This window comes from Lemur catta, chromosome 19, assembly GCF_020740605.2.
Source record: "Lemur catta isolate mLemCat1 chromosome 19, mLemCat1.pri, whole genome shotgun sequence".
In the NCBI taxonomy this organism is placed as follows: Eukaryota; Metazoa; Chordata; class Mammalia; order Primates; family Lemuridae; genus Lemur; species Lemur catta.
This window is the reverse complement of record NC_059146.1, coordinates 19,884,435-19,901,011: the sequence shown is the minus strand read 5'-3', so window position 1 is coordinate 19,901,011 and position 16,577 is coordinate 19,884,435. Positions and strand designations below refer to the sequence as shown.

The 16,577-nt window shown below is 51.5% G+C and overlaps 1 protein-coding gene across 3 annotated transcripts; it reads right to left on the bottom strand.

The window, feature by feature from the left end:
* Positions 1–5,234: 5,234 nt before the first annotated feature.
* SPACA6 (sperm acrosome associated 6) lies at positions 5,235–14,887 on the bottom strand. Of its 3 annotated transcripts, XM_045532611.1 has the most exons (9): positions 14,490–14,887; positions 14,004–14,081; positions 7,839–7,907; positions 7,166–7,189; positions 6,780–6,857; positions 6,544–6,653; positions 5,969–6,125; positions 5,678–5,888; positions 5,235–5,327 (listed from the first exon to the last, which is right to left on the bottom strand). In XM_045532611.1, exons 1-9 carry the CDS (start codon positions 14,701–14,703, stop codon positions 5,294–5,296), a joined length of 975 nt encoding a protein of 324 aa, XP_045388567.1. In that variant the 5' UTR covers positions 14,704–14,887; the 3' UTR covers positions 5,235–5,293. The 3 variants fall into 3 exon arrangements, with proteins under 3 accessions (XP_045388567.1, XP_045388565.1, XP_045388566.1); XM_045532609.1 differs by lacking the exons at positions 7,166–7,189; positions 7,839–7,907; XM_045532610.1 differs by lacking the exons at positions 7,166–7,189; positions 7,839–7,907 and having other exon boundaries at positions 5,687–5,888.
* Between the last annotated feature and the right edge of the window lie 1,690 nt (positions 14,888–16,577).

Sequence of the window (16,577 nt, the reverse complement as noted above, 5' to 3'; positions counted from 1 at the left end):
TCCACGTCTTCCCGCTCACTTGCACCTGCGCTCACACATGCCACCTGCATCCTATTGCTGAGGGTGAACTGTCTGTGCTCTGAGCCAACACCAGCCTCTTCCACTTGGGCACTAGACCCCATGTGCTCTCTTCTACTCAAAGACCTCACTCCAGCAGTTCTTCCCACCCTCAATTCTGCCCTCCCTTCGAGGTCGTTCCCATCAGCAACCAAACATGCTGTTACTCTCCTATTTTTAAGACTCCCTGTCTTGACCTCAACTTCTCCTTGAGCTACTGTTTCATTTCTCTTTCTGTTAATAAAACTCGTTGAGAGTATATTTGGCTCCAATTTCCCTCCCACAGAGTTCACCCATTTAAAGCACACAATTCAATGGTTTTCAGTAAGTTTATAGATTTGTGTAGTCATCAGCATAATCTGACTTGTGAAACATTTTCATCACCCCCAAAAGGGAATCTCATACCCATTGGCAGTCACTCCTCATTCCTCACTCTGTTATCTGCCCCCAAGACCTAGGCAGCCACTGATCTTTCTGTCTCTATAGATTTACCTATTATGGATGGTTCATATAAATGAAATCATGCAATATGTGCTCTTTTGTGACTGACTTCTTTCATGTCGCATAATGTTTTCAAGGTTCATTCATGTTGTTGCATGTATCTTGATTCATTCCTTTTTATTGCCAAGTAATATTCCATAGCTTGGACATATCACATTTTATCCATTTATCAGCTGATGGACATTTAGGATGTTTCCATTTTTTGGCTGCTATGAATGATGCTACTATGTACATCCATGTACCAGTTTTTTGTGTGGACATAGGTTTTTAATTCTCTTAGGTATATACCTAGGAATGAAATTGCTGGGTCCTAGGGTAATTTTATGTTTAATTTTATGAGGAACTGTCAGTTTTCCACAGGGCTGCACCATTTTACATTTCCCAGCAATGTATGTGGGCTCCAATTTCTCTATACCCTTGATACATTTGTTATTACTTGACTTTTTTTTTTTTTTTTTGAGACAGAGTCTCTCAGTCTGTTGCCCTGCTAGAGTGAGTGCCGTAGTGTCAGCCTAGCTCACAGCAACCTCAAACTCCTGGGCTTAAGCGATCCTACTGCCTCAGCCTCCCGAGTAGCTGGGACTACAGACATGTGCCACCATGCCCGGCTAATTTTTTTCTATATAGATTTTTTTTAGTTGGCCATATAATTTCTTGCTATTTTTAGTAGAGACGGGGTCTCGCTCTTGCTCAGGCTGGTCTCGAACTCCTGACCTCGAGCGATCCACCCGCCTCGGCCTCCCAGAGTGCTAGGATTACAGGCGTGAGCCACCGCGCCCGGCCTATTACTTGACTTTTTGATTACAACCATCCTAGTGGGTGTGGAATGGTATCTTATTGTGGTTTTGACTTGCATTTCCCTAATTACTAATGATGCTGACTCCCATTGACTCTTAAATTCATGTCAATCAGATGGTTGTGCCCCCATGGAAACTGCTGTTGTCAAGTTCACCAATGATATCCACACTGTTAAAACCAATGGCCAAATCTCAGGCCCCCTATTTCATGATTTGGCAGCACCTGACACAGGCAATCACTTCTCCTTGAAATGCCTTCTTCACTTGGCTTTCAGAATGCCACGGCTATGCTACTTTCCTCTATCCTCAGTTTTCTTTCATAGATCCTCTTCATGTGGCTACTTGACATCAGAGAAACCTCTTCTCTTATCCATCTACAACCGTTTCCCCTGTGCATCCAGTGTTATGGCTCATCCAGTGTTATGAATGCTTGATTCATGCTCCAGACATGGAGATGAGACTCCCAAACTTATCTTCAGACCAGATCTCACCCCTAAATTCCAGGCTTGTATATCCAACCTCCTCCAGGATATTTCCACTTGGAGATCTAATAGGCACCCAACTCCTCACTTCTCCTTCCCTTCCTTCCTGCTAATCCCCACAAAACCTGCTCCTCCAACAGTCTCCTTATCTCAGTCAACAGAACTGCATCCTCCCAGCTGTTCAGGACAAAAATGCTAGAGCTGTACTGGCCCCACAGTAGCCACATGGAACCATTCATTCTTTCTTTGATTCAATTCACAAGAACATTTACCAAGTACCTACTGAATTCCACACACTTTGCCAGGTTTGCAAGTATAGAAACAAGGAAGAGCCAGCTCCTGCCTTCAAGGAGCTCTTAATCAAGCAAACACAAAGAGTGATCTGCAGGTGAGAAAACCCAGACATATGCCTCTGTGATTTTTGTTATCATGGAGCAGGGGCTATTTAACTTTAAACTAACTAAAGCTACCTAAGATTATAAATTCAGTTCCTTAGTTGCACTGGACACCTTTCACGTCCTTCATCACCATATGTGGCTGGTGCTGTCATCCCACACAATGCAGATCTAGAACATCTCCATTAGGGGAGAGGGTTCTACTGCACAGTGTTGCTGCCGGTACCCTCGACTCTCTGTTTCTGTCACACCCAACATTCCAATCCATCAGCACACCCCACTAGTCTCAACTTCAGGACAGATCTAGAGCCACTGCTCCTCACCACCCTACCCGCAACCTGTGTCTCTTGCCTGGGTCACTGCAGCACCTCACAGTGACACCTGCTTCCACCCTTGCCCAGTCTGTTATTCACATAGTAGCCATGAAAATCAAATCATGACCTTCCTTCATTCAAAAACCACCCATGACTCTCACCTCGTAGATGTAAGTCTGCAGGCCTTACAGTGGCCAACATCCTGCATGATCTGGTCCCCGAGTTCTCTGACTTCACTGTGCACTCACTTCCTAGGCTTTGCTCCAGCTACACGGGCCTCCTGGCTATGCCTCCCACATGCCTGGCACTCCTGCCTCAGGGCTTTTGATTAAAAAAATTTTTTTTTTTTGCCTGGAACACTCTTAACACAAATGTGCATATGGCTCACACCCTCATCCCCTTTTAAGTCTTTATTCAAATGTCACCTTCTCAGTGAGGTCTTCTCCAAAGACCTCATTGCTATCTCCTCTCCCCCATTCCATTTTTCTGCTTTATCTTCTCCATCACATGTATTATCACATGACTTGATACACATTTTACTTCATTTTCTTGCTTATTGTCTGTGACATAAGCAGCTTATTTGGAGTCTGCCCTCAGTTCTGGACATAGAGCTCCTAAAACCCTTAGAATTTGCCAAGTGATGCGGGTGACAGAAGCATCTTAAACAGGGTTCCTAAATCCCTTGGAATTTCCTGGGTGATAGGCATGTCTTTTGTTCTACTGAGCGTGACTCTTGGTGGGCTCTTGCATGGAGCCCAAGACTAGACTATTAGGAACTTTGAGCCCCACCCCCTCAGGGAGGAGAGAGGGGCTGGAGATTGAGTTAATAATTATTAATAGTCAGGCCCACATGAGGAAGCCTCCATAGAACTCCCTAAACTATGGGGTTCAGAGCACTCTTCCAGGTTGGTGAAGCCATCCACGTGCCAGAAGGGTGGTGCACCCTAACTCTACAGCGACAGAAACCCATGCATGTGGGACTTTTCCAGACCTCTCCCTATTTACCTCTTCATTTGGCTATTAATCTGTTTCCTTTATAATGTCTCTTATAATAAATCTGTAAATGTTAAGTAAACGTTTCCCTGAGTTATGTGAGCTATTCCAGCAAATGATTGAGCTAGCGGGGCATGGGTGCAGGTTGTGGGAACCCCCGATTGGCAACTGGCACCTGAAGTCAAGGCAGTCTTGTGGGCCTGAGCGCTTAAAACCTGTGGAGTTTGACACTAATTCTGGGTGGTTGATTTCAGAAATGAATTAAAGTACAGCACACTCCAGAGAGATGGAGAATTGGTTGGTATAGAGGAAAAACATCCACACATTTGTGTCAGAAGTGTTGAGTGTATAGTTTTCCTTAACTGTCTACTATAATCTAAGCTCCATGATGATATTGTATGGATTTTTTGTCTCTTCTTATTTCTTCACTGCTGTCTCTACATGACATACAGTAGGAGCTCAACAAATAATCGCTGAATGAATGAATCCATAAAGGGGAATATTATCAGTGAAGAATGAAGACATGTTCAGAAGGAGCTTCCTTTTTAGGTAGGGAAAATAAAACCCAATAAAAAATGAGTTAATATTAGGTCCCATTGAGTCTTAGGCACAAGCTAAAATTGGGGGATGTCAAATAGTCACAGGGGGAGGGGTAGTCAGAGGTGACACCAGAGCTGGGATCTGCAATGAGAGGGAGGTGGGTTCGTGATGTTTAGAGGAAAGGCATTTTTAAATATGAAGCACAGCACATGCAAAGGCCTAGAAATGGGACTGATCTTTGCATGTTCAAAGGACCAAAACAGGAGGCCACTGGGGCTGGACAGTAGCAAAGGGGGATGGGGTGAGGTGGAGTCAGCAGATACAGTGCCAGCCTTACAGAGCTGTCATAGGGATTAACTGGGTTAATACATATAATGGCCACTCTGGGAAAATCACAATTGAGTTAACGAGACAAAAAAAGAGAGAGAGAAAAAACATTATTCTAGGCGGGAAACAGCATGTACCAAGATCCTGGAGAGGGTGAGACGAATCATAATGAGTACAAGGAAGGAGGAAAGGCCAGAGAAACTGCAAGGTAGAAAGATCAAAGGGGAGAGTGGGAGGGGACAAGGCTAGTGAGATCAGCAAGGGCCAGAATCTACGAGCTGTGGAAGCTTTGACCCAATGGCAGTAGGGAGCCACTGAATGAGTCTGAGCAGAGGAGTGACCTGATCTGACATACTTTAACATATTACTCCCGCTGCTGTGCGCAGAATGGGCTTCAGTAGAGCAAGGAGGTTGGCAGACAAGCTGTTCCAGAGACCCAGACATTTAGAAAATAAAAGGCTGAAATATGGAGATGGAAATGAATTGGAAATGGAGGAGAAATTAAATTAGATATTAAATAGGTTTCTGGTTTGAACTGCTAGGTGCATGGTAGTGCCTTTTCTGGTGGGAGGAAAGTCTTGGAGAGAAAGAAGCTTTGAGGACAACATCAAGGACTCTATTTGGGGATGTCTTCTGGAAGGGGAAATGTCAAGAAGACTGTCAAAAGTCTGAAGAGGGGTCTAGGCTTCCACCTAACAGAGCCTTGCACTGTGACAGCAATGCCTATTACTGTCATTATGGGGGCGATATTCACCTGGGCATGTCTGGGGTATGCTGCACCTCCTCCTACCTGAGTTAATAGGAACCACCTTCAAAGACGAAAGAATCAAAAGTTGAAATATTCTTTATTTTAGGAATGGAAGTAGGATAAGGAAGAGATACCTTTGTTAGTTACCGCTGAAGTACCATCGAAAGAACATCCTGGGGAAACAAGGAGGCATGTGTGTTGGAGGAGGGATTGGTGACCAGAAATCTAGGTCCTGGAAGACTGGACATCTGAGTCCCAAAGGTGGATAGGGCTTGGACTCTTGGATATGAGGGAGGAGGGGCTGGGGGCCTGGACTCTTGGATATGAAGGAAAAGGGTCTGGGGGTCTATACTCCTGGGTCTGAGGGAGGAGGGGCTGGGGGCCTGGACTCCTGGGTAGGAAGGAAAAGAGGGATGGGAGCCCGGACTCTTGGATGTGAGAAAGAAGGGAGGTGGGAGCCAGACATCCAGGTCTGCAGAAGCGGGGAGCTGGATGGTGGGACTCTGGAGTCCCAGGGGCTCACCACACTAACAGGGTCGCAGACGCTGACGCGAGAGCTGCAACAGCCGCGAGCAGGAACAAGTTGCTCAGCGTCAGAGCCTTGGGCCTGGCCAGCAGCTCGCCCAAGCTCGGCCTCCAGGGCTCGATCATCTCCGCGTCCCGCGGCGCCCAGCGCAGCACTTCCCGGAACTTGAGCTGGAGCTCGGTCTCCCGGCGCGGGGGCGGGCCCGTCACTGAGGGGGCGCGCACGTCAGACGGGCACGAGCCGCGTCCCCCGCGCGGCCCCGCCCCTACGCAGCCCACCCTGCAGCACCGTTAAGGAAGAAGTAGAGCCGCGCCAGGGGGCGCTGGTCGTGCTTGATCACGCAGGAGAAGGTCCCGCGGTGGTTGGGCCGCGCCGGCCGGATCCGCGCCAGGTAGCCATGGGCCTGCGGCACCTCTCGGAAGTAGGACAAGTCCTGAGTCCGGAGCTGCGGGACGCTCGGGCTGAAGCGGCCGGAGGAACGAGCCCTGTCCCCAGCCCGAGTCCTAGGAGCTCTCGGCTCCCGAGGACCAAACAGTAACTTACAAGCCCCGCCCCGGCCACGCCTTCTTGGGCCCTGGACCCACCCCTCAGCCTTTATTTGCCAATCTTTCAACCATAGCCCCGCCTCCTAATCGTGACCCCGCACCCTGAGCCCTTTACTCGCTCTACCTCCCTGAGCGCACCCCTAACCCTCACTTCTTAAACCGAGTCTGGTCCTGCATTCTGGTCCTCGACCTCTCCCCTAAATCCCGGGTCCCTGTCCTTGCACGTGCCTACACTGGACTCCCACCCCCAGCATCCTGACTCCCCATCTTCTAGCGATGCATAACCCGCCCGACTAAACAATTCCCGCCCCGACTCACACCTCCTCCTGCGAATTTCCAGGAATAGGTGATCTCTTTCTCTGGCAGCTGGAAGTTTACGACGCAAGAAAACATGGCCTGGTCACCCCGAGTCACCGTCACGTCCTGAACTGCAGACCGAGCTGGGTCACTCTCCCTCGGGCCCTCCCACGCCTGGCTGGGTCCCCAGGCCACGCCCCTTCCTCACCTCTCGGGTTGATCAGGTCCCGCACAACTCCGAGGCCCCGCCCCCTCACCTGGGCAGTCCAGCGGGAGGTCGCAGACCGTAGAGTAGCACCCGCGGCAGCGGAAACGCCGGGAGACCTCCTGGAGTCCTGTCGGGCGGGAACTCTAAGTCTGGGCTCCACCTGCCTTCCCCAGCCCCGGGCCGTTTAGCTACCTTGAGCCTCCCTGGGTTCCATACCCCGCCTTCCCCGCTTCCGCCTGCTGTCACTCCTCTTCCTCTCTACGGTTCCCATTGGTTTGCTTAGGTTAGGCTTTCAGACCCACCTGCTGTGAGGTTTCTCCAGGGCTCTTATTGGCCTCTTTCATATTTGAAGCCCACCCATGCTCTCCCACTTGAAGTTTTGGCCCCGACTGCCTCCCTTCCACCGCAATTCTGAGTTTTGGATTAAGTCCTTACCGCAGGGAGGGATGCAGGCCTGGACTGCAGAGAGAGAGGAAGAGTTACTAGCCTGGAAGTCGCGGGAGGGACTCTATCTCTAGCTCCGCTAAAGGATGTCACTGGGCCTGGATGCATCCTTCCAGGGGGGCCACAGCAAGGCTTGCAGCATTGCACCTGGGGGCGGGCAGGCCTGTGGCATCCCACTAAGAGGTCAGTCACAGGCGTGCGGGAGGGCCATCTAAGTGGGCAGTGGGAGGAGACACACAGGTCTGCAGCATGCCCTGAGGAGGGAGGGGCCAGTCCAGGTGTAATCCACGGAGAAGGAGGCCCAGTTGGGGAAGAGGTGTGGCCAGGATAGAAGTAGCCCTCTAGGAGAACCCAGTTGAAGGGGAAACATTTCACAGACTGCCCAAGGCCAGACACGGAGAGCCAGAAAGACGCCTGGTCTAGTCTGGGTCCGGAACATCCCAAGAAGGGTCCCAGCTGGAGAAGAAACCTTTCATGGAAGGACCGGGGGCCAGATCCAGAGTGGTCCAGGCAGGCAAGAGTCACCCACCGAGGGCTGCAGCTCGGAGACTGGGCCAGGAGATTGGACTAAAGGGAGCGGATAGGGGATCTAAGGAGTGAGGGTTTCCTAACTGTGCGTGTATCTGGGGGCAGGGATGGGGAAGGGCCACGGAGTCTATTTTACCTTCCTTAAGCTGTACAATGACCTTCCTTATTTTCTCTGCGGCAACAGGGAAGGCAACTTTAAAGGACCCTGGGGGGTGGAGGAGCACCTTTGTAGTAAAGGCCCTTCCCCTAGGCCTGGCCTAGCTCCTCAGGACGCGCTGACAGACGCGCTGTCACGGTGTCTGTGTCCCTTCCCCAGCCCCTCTCCACACCTGTGTCTCTCCTATTACCACATCCTCTGTTCTCTTCATCTCCTCCCACCCTGTCTACTGTGAATACTGAGAAGTCCCCAAGTCTCTTCTGCCTCCTGAATCTCTCCAGGATGGAAACTCTCTTCTGCATCATCTGCATTTATCTTGTTGGGGGAAGAAGGTAGGACACAGGTGAAATTCCTCACTAAGGCCTGTTAGGTCCTATGTGATTAGGTCTACTTCTCATCTCTCTCTGTTCCATCCCTACTGTTCGCCTTTCATTTCCCTTAATATGAAAAGAACCACATTCCCTAGCACCTCAGGGCCTTTGCACATGCTGGCTTCTGTTTCTAGCACATCTTTCTCCCTATTCCTAATCATCCTCATGTCTTACACCCGCAAGTGTCACGTCCTCAATGGCTTTCCATCACCACAACTCTAACCTAATCACATTGTCCCATTCACATCATTCATAGCTCTCACCACATTGTAATTACATATATTTATATATATGGTGACCATATACTTCTGTCTCTTAAGTAAATAAACATGTCCCTTCTTTAGTGCTGTGATCTTAGAATCCAGAAGAGGGCCCCAAGTCTTAGAAAGTGCTCAATAAATATGTGTAGAATGAATTCCAAGATTCAACTGGAACTGGAGACCACAATGGTGGCCTGTGGCCTAAATCCATCCTCTGGAGGTGTTAAATTTGGCCTGGAAAGTATTTTTTGTTTTGTTTGTATTTTTTTTTTTAAAGAACCAGTTGCCAACATACAAAATTGGAGAAAGTCACATAAAATGTTTGGCATCTCTTAAAAAAAAAAAAACAAAACAAAACTGGAAGGGCTGTAACACAGAGATTGAATTTCCATCAGGCAGCAGTTAGCTGGAGCTTAGTAGCAGCCACTCCCTTTACACAGGGCACTGCTGTCATCAGCCATTGCTCCACAGTCCCAGCCTCCACTCCGTTCTACTCCTCTTTCACTCTTTGATGTTCTCTACCTTTGCGAGTGTTTGGATTGTGACCATTGTCACAGCCTCCAACCTGTAAGGTTTTGTGGCCTTTTCCAGTGAAAAAAGAGAAAGTGGATGGCTGGATTGATTTCGTGGTGGTTTTGGGAATCAGAAATGTGGTAGGGTGTTATGGGCTAAATTGTGTCCCACACTCCCAAATTCGTACGTTGAAGACCTAACCTCCAGTACCTTAGAAAGTTACTTAGAATGTACTTGGAGGTAGGGCTCTTAAAGAGGTGATTAAGTTAAAAATGAAGTCATTAGAGTGGACCCTAATCCAGTGTGACTGGTGTCCTTGTAAGAAAAGGAAATTAGGACACAGACATACACAGAGGGATGTGTGAAGACACAGGGAGAAGATAGCACCTACAAGCCAAGGAGACGGGCCTGTAAAGAAACCAGCCTTGCTGATAACAAAAACCTTGATCTTGAACTTCTAGCCTCCAGAATTGTGAAAAAATGAATTTCTGTTGTTTAAGCCACTATGGTACTTTGTTACAAAATAATCTCTGTATTAGGGATTGTCAGTTGCCTCCAAATATTTATATTTTCTCTTCAGTAACAAAACATTGCATTTCATCTGGGAATGTCCCCCCCCTCCCCAGCTAAAAGACTTAATTTCTCAGCCCTCCTTGGAATTAGTTGTGGTCATGTGACCGATTATGGCCACAAAGATGGAAGTGGAAGTGTCATATGTGAGTTACAGGGAGTAGCCTTAAAAGGGAGGTGGTATCATCTTATTGATTCCTTCTCCCTTCTCCATCCTGCTGCCTGAAACTTGGTTTTGATGGCTGGAGCTCTAGCAGCCATACAAGTCCATTAGGACAAGGGCTCCACCGTAGGGTGGTAGACCAGAAAGCTGGAAGGAGCTTAGGTCCCCAAGAAAACAGAGCTGTCATACTAGCTTTAAGTGCCTACCTTAAGATGTATTTTATATGGGAGAAATAAACTTCTCATTTGCTTAAGCCATTGCAGGGAGTGGGGAAGGGTTACTGTGTGATTTAAAGCCATACAAAAAGGGAGGGAACTGAGGATATTGGCAAGAGAGTGGCTGAAACGATCATCATTGGGCATATACTTGGAAAGAAGGAGCACTAAAGCCAAGAAGTGGGTTCAAAATGAGGGGTCAAAGACTTAGAGGTCTCCTCTTGACCACAGAGTAGGAGTGTGGTCTTGAGATGGCAGGATGGTCAAGAGGATGTGGTCAGAGTAGGGTGCTCAAATGAGAGGCCAGGATGTCGGAGGCGTCATCCATGGAATATCTATGGGCCAAACCAAATGACTCACAGGGAGGATGAGCGTGAGACAGGCCTGTAAAGAAACCAGCCTTGCTGACAATGAAACCTTGATCTTGAACTCCCAGCCTCCAGAGTTGTGAAAAATTAAATTTCTGTTGTTTAAGCCACTATGGTACTTTGTTACAAGTGAGCCATGGCATCAGGGTGGGTTTATATATCTAGCAATGTTCCAAACAGGCCAAGGGGTGTGGGTTATATCAAGTAGACCACAGGGGGAGTGAGTGGATGTTGTAAAGCAGCGGTCCCTAAACTTTTTGGCACCAGGGACTAGTTTCATGGAAGACAGTTTTTCCAAGGGGTTGGGGGTGGTTTGGGGATGACTCAAGTGCATTACATTTATTGTGCAGTCAGACCTCTCTACTAATGATAATCTGTATTAGAAGCTGCTCCCCAGCGCTAGCATCACCACCTCAGCTCCACCTCGGGTCATCAGGCATTAGATTCTCGTAAGAAGCGAGCAACCTAGATCCCTGGCATATGCAGTTTACAGTAGGGTTCACGCTCCGATGAGAATCTAATGCCACTGCTGATCTGACATGAGGTGGAGATGGGGAGTGGCTGTAAATACAGATGAAGCTTCGCCCACCACTCACTTCCTGCTGTGTGGCCTGGTTCCTAACAGGCTACTGACGGGTACCAGTCTGTGGCCTGGGGACTGGGGACTGCAGTTTAAAGTCTTCCCAAAACAGCTGCCTACCCTTAGGAGCTCTGACTCTGACTCTGGCTCAGATCATCTGGGCTTGAGTCTTGGCCCTTCCATCTTGAGCACACTTGTCTCAAATCTGAGGTCTCAATCGCAAGCCCTCCTCCCTATGTGACCTTGGCCAAGTGACTTAACTTTCCTGATCCTCAGTTTCTTCATTCATAAAACAGGGATGATAGCTGTGTCTGCCTCATAGGAAGGGTGGGAGGATGAAATGTCATGCACCATAAGAACATCCTCATCCCAAAGTATTTCATGGCACCATTTAATGACTGCATAAGATACTGTCTGTGAGTGCTTAGAATGGTGCCTGGCACATGATGAGCTACCATCTCCAAACTTGAGATGGGGAAACTGAGGCATGGAGAGATTAAGGAAGTGGTCCAAGGTCACATTGCTACATTCGAACCCAGAGCCTCCACACCTAATCGTTGCACGCGGTGTACCACCCTCCTGTCTATACCACACCATCCACTCCATGGTTTATATACACACACATAGATCACCTGCAACCACCAAGAGGCAGCCCTAAGTCAGCTCCAACATCTCTCCAGGCTTCCGTCTGGGAAAGATTCGAAAGTCGTCCTCAATTCTTCCCATCCCCCTCACCCACGTATATCTATCTGGTCCAGTCTGTCTCCAAATATCTCCTGGGTCTGTCTTTCTTGTCCAGCTGAGCCCCAACTTCCCCATCTGGAAAGTGGGGTTATAAAACTCTGCCTCGCAGGGCTGGAATGAGGATATCTTTTAGGAGGATAATTAACATGACTAACTCTGTCTGGCAGACGCGGTCTCTTACAAGCACAAGGGTAGGTGTGGCACACAGTCAATCGTCATGTCCTGCACTCCTCAGCTTAGACCTCACCTCGGCTCACATGGACCACTGCGATGGGTCCAAGCCACCACTGACTGGCTTCTCACTGGTCTGGTCTCCCTGCCTCTGCCCTGGCCCCACGTGGCTGCCAGAGGGATCTTGTTAAATCCTAAGTCAGATCCTGTCTCTGTGTAAAATTCTCCAATAGCTTCCCCATTTCAAGAGCAAAAGACAAAAGTTGTTCCATGGGCCCACAACAGCGTTCTCAAAGTGTGTTCCTGGATGAGCATCATCAGCATCACCTGGGAACTTGATAGAAATGTCAATTTTCTGGCCCTACCTCAGACCTACTGGTCAGATACAGAGGGCCCAATAACCTGCATTTTAACAGGCTCCCAGGAGACTCTGAATTACACTGGGGCTTGAGAACCACTGGTCTACAAGGACCTATAGGAAGTGGCCCCCTTGCTACCTCTCTGATTCCATCTCTACTGCAGCCCCACTGGCCTCAGGGCCTTTGCACTGGCTCTTCCCTTGGCCTGAAACTCTCTTTCTTCAGACTTATCTGCATGGCTCTTACTGTCACTTTAATCAAATCTTTGCTCAACTGGACTGTCTCATTTCCACCTCCTCTGACCAACCTATTTAAAATTATACCCCTAGTCCCTTCCCCTTCTCTGTTTTGCTCCATAGCACAGATCACCGACTGACATACTGAAGTATTTTAGTGGTTACGTTTATTGTCTGTCTCTCCACCCCTACCCCACCCCCAATATAAGCAACCTGAGGGCAGGCAGTTTGCAGCTTTGGTCAAAGCTGTGTCCCCACTGTTGTTCCTGGCACATTCTATAAGTATCTGCTGAACATATTGTACCAGCTTCTCCCAGCCTCCAGACTCTCCCTCTGGTCTGTTTTCCACACAGCCCCAGAGGGCTCCTTCTACACCCAGAGCTGACTCTGCCCCTCCCCTGCTCACAGCCCTGCCATGGCTCCCCAGTGCCCTCAGGACAGAGTCTTGAGTCTTCCTGACTTTTCAGCTGAACCCTGCAACCGGGTATCTAGCTGCCTCCTGGATGTCCCCGGGACCCCTCAAAGTCACTGTGTCCTAACCTAGCTCATAATCAGCCCCCACTCTGGCTCTTTCTCCCAGGCTCCTCATCTCAGGGATGACCCACGACCCAACAGACGTGGAGCTGGGCCTCGCGCACTGTCCTCTAGCCCTCCCTCCTCCCCTCGCCAAACAGCCTAGTAGACCCAGGCTCGTTCCTCCAGCCCCCGACTCTCAGCTTGTCCCTTCTGCTTCACCTTCACAACCCTGACCCCCACTCAGGCCTCCTCCCCTCTGGCCTGCACCCTCATCCCATCCCCTTCTCTCTCCCCTCCAAGTCCCTCCCACACGTGGCCCTAGAGAGGTCATCCACTCCCAGATCTGGACTTCTTCCTGGTCTTTTCAAAACCTCCTGTGACAAGACAGCCTATGTGGGGAGAAAGGGCATTTCCTGAAATCCTGCACCCGCCCTGTCCAGCTCTCAAGCTCCTCAGGATCCCCATGGGGGACCCACAGCTGAAGCCTTCTCCATGGTGGACCTGAGACTCCCCCTGGACGGATGGGAACATCCCCCTCCTCAGTGACCTTTGATAAAAAGCTTGGCAGGGCCAGTTTATTCTAAAAAACAGTGCTCTGTGGCCTCCCCCCAGCCTTTGGACCCTCCGCAATTCCAGCCTCTGGCATGTTGGGGGGTCATGGCCTTGGTGACCTGCTGTGACTGCTGCTAATGCCACCCATAGGCCATGCATGTTCCCCTAGCCCTAAGGTCCCTCTGCACAGCCACACACTTGTGTCTTACCCACCCCAAGGCTGTCATGTGGGCCTATCCCCCCAGGACAGTCATACCCGTCTTTCTTCACAGCTGTCACCTGAATGATCTACTCCACTGTCCCCACATTTGCCTGCCCCCTCATAGCCTCACACCTCAAAAATGGGGAACCACTTTAACTGTAAGAAATAGACGTGTGTGTGTTCCACCTTAGAGGAAGATGTCCTCCCTGAGGGTTGCTGTAAGGGTCGGTTGCCCTCCTCACCACAAGTGACCCAGCTCGCTGGGCTTCCCAGCGCCACCCTCCCAGGCCGCACATCCCAGGGGCCCCACCCCCAACCACTCACCCCGGGCGGCGGCCAGCTCCTGCAGGGAGTGGGTCATCTGGGTGAAGGAGTCATGCAGGTGGCTTCTCTCATCGTAGTCTGGGGTGGGACGGGGGTGAGGCTGCAGGAGTCAGCTCCCCCACACCAAGTCCCTGAAGGGAACTTCCTTCCCTCTCTGACCCTCTCCCCCCAGGCCCCACCCTCCCCTCTCTGAGTCTCTGTCCCCAGTCTCCACCCTCCTGAGTTTCTCCCCCTGGTCTCCACTCTCCTCTATCTGAGTCTCTCCCCCCAATCTCCACCCTCCTCTCTCTCAGTCTCTGCCCCTCTCTTTGTCTCCTGTCTCTCTGTCTCTCCCCACCCCCTTGGGTCTCTTGGCTCAGTGTCTCTGAGCCTTTCTCCTCTGTCTCTGTGCTTCCCTCTGTGTCCTCACTGAGTGTCTCCTGGCCTCTCCTGTTCCTCCCCCAACACCCTCCCAGGACCCCAGTGGAGTTCAGAAGGTCTCCTCACTGATTTCGATGTCTGAGAGGCCCTGGAAGGCGGCCGTAAAGACCTCCTCGCACTTCTGGAGCTCAGGGCTGTCCACCCCGGCAAACATCTGGCAGATGCGGAGGCGCTCCGCGAAGGTGGTGAAGCAGAGGAGACAGGCCCAAATGGGCACCCTGAGGACCACAAGGCCCAGCAGGGCAGATAGGACTACTCTGGCCAGGGCCAGTGGGGCCATCGCAGAGAGTCTGGAGGCCCAGAGTGAAGCTGATGACCTTTGTGAGGTCACCCGGGGTGGGGGAGGGGCCAGCGGCCTGGGCTCAGAGGTTGAGTTTCCGTTGGTGGTCAACTGTCAGGCTCTGGAGGAAGGGTGTGAGGGATCAGGGGTCAGGGGTCGGGACGCCCATCCCCAGGTTTGTGGATGGGCCAGACGCCAGGCTCCCAAGAACCTCACCTGTGACCCTGGACGTCCTCACAGGTTAAAGGGTCTCAGGGACCCAGAGGCTGGCAATATGGCACATGGTGGCCCCAACAGGCCCCACCGTGGGCTTTGGGGTAGGGCTCAGAGATGGAGATGGGCACGGAGACACTCTAAGTGCCAGAGGACAGAAAGACCAAAGAGACAGAAACAGAGACAAGGAGAGATATGGGGAGGGTCAAAGACCCAGAAAGTCAAAATAAGAGAGATGGAGACAGGGTCCCAGAGACCAGTGTGCAGAGAGATGCAGAAGCCACAGAGAGACACAACAGAGATGGAGCGACACAGAAAGCAAAAGAGATTTCTTGATGGAAGAGAAACTCTTCAAGGAAAGCAGGGAGGGAGTGCTGGACAGAAAAGGCAGCTCAGCTCCTCCTCCCAGGGTCCCTGGGGCAGCCGTTGGGGGCTGGGGGTCCCGCCGGCCCCGTCCCGTGCAGGGCGCAGCCTGGGGAAAGCTAGGAGGCCGTATAGTGATCTCCTTGGGTGTCCTCCTCAACTATACAACCTCCTACCTCAGCCCGGGGGGCGCGGCCGGTGGACAGAGCAGACAGATAGACAGACAGGGCCAGGAGGGCCGGGGAGGGTGGGGAGGGCCGGGGAGGCCCCAGCCGCGATGATGAGCCCCCGACACGGACCCACAGACACGAGCTTGTGTGCGGCGAAGGCCCCGCAAGGTCGGTTCTACGGGTGGGTGCCAGGACCCAGGAGTCCGGGCCCCCGGCCCCCTCCTCCCTAAGGAGCCCAGGAGTCCAGGCCCCCAGCCCCTCCTTCCTCAGACCCAAGGGTCTGGGCCCCCAGCCCCTCCTCCCTCAGACCCAGGGGTCCAGGCCCCCAGCCCCTCCTCCCTCACACCTGGGAGTCCAGCCAAGCAGGCCTCTCCCTTCCCTCCTTTCCAGCTTTCCAGACCCTCAGGCACAGCCCGAGAGGAGACCTGACTTCCAGGGTACAGGCCAGAGGGAAATTCAGCTGTCTTGGAATTCCAGCCCGCTGGCCACCCTGCTCCCTACCTACCTTCCTGTCAGGCTGCAGAGATGCCAGGCTCAGGGCTAGGGAGGGGACAGGGGGCATGAAACCTTCAAAGCCTTTCTGGGTATTTTTTCTTCTCTCTCCTCCCTTCTTTTGGCTTCTTGTCATTTATAACGATGACAGCTATAACCTCTGGGCCCTGACACTGCACCAGTCTCCCCTCTGACACCTCCCGGTTGACAGAGCGAGGTACTCTCTGCATCCCCATTTTGCAGGTGAGGCAGGTGAGGCAGGTGAGGAGGCCCAGCCTCAGAGAGGGGAGGAGACTTGCCAAAGCCAGCCTGTAGGTGGGAGGGGCCGAGGGCCGCCACCCACCCTCCCCACCCTGGGGCTCTCCCTGGTCCACTTCCCTCTCTCGCTCTCACTGTCCCAGCTCCATCTGCCCTTCCTGCTTCCTCACACCGTCCTGCGGCTGACTCTGCCCGTTCCTATTTCCCCTCTCTCTTTCCTCAGTTTCCATCTTACCTGTCTCCCACCCAGCCTCCTCCATCCAGCATCTGTGTCTCTCCCGGCTGGGGCACCCGGCTCTCTTCCCCCGTCCGCCTCTCCTCCTCTCCCGCGCCCCGTTTTCCTCCTCCCTTCCCTCCTTTCTCACTCCCTTCCTCTGC

What these genes read in the sequence shown, in the direction of transcription:
- SPACA6 (XM_045532611.1), bottom strand. Translation starts at nt 14,703, where the DNA reads ATGGCCCCACTGGCCCTGGCCAGAGTAGTCCTATCTGCCCTGCTGGGC. An exon ending in CCTCCCGCTGGACTGCCCAG is followed by an intron (nt 6,654 to 6,779) that starts GTGAGGGGGCGG and finishes CTCGGTCTGCAG; the next exon opens with TTCAGGACGTGACGGTGACT. An exon ending in GCTCTACTTCTTCCTTAACG is followed by an intron (nt 5,889 to 5,968) that starts GTGCTGCAGGGT and finishes GCGCCCCCTCAG; the next exon opens with TGACGGGCCCGCCCCCGCGC.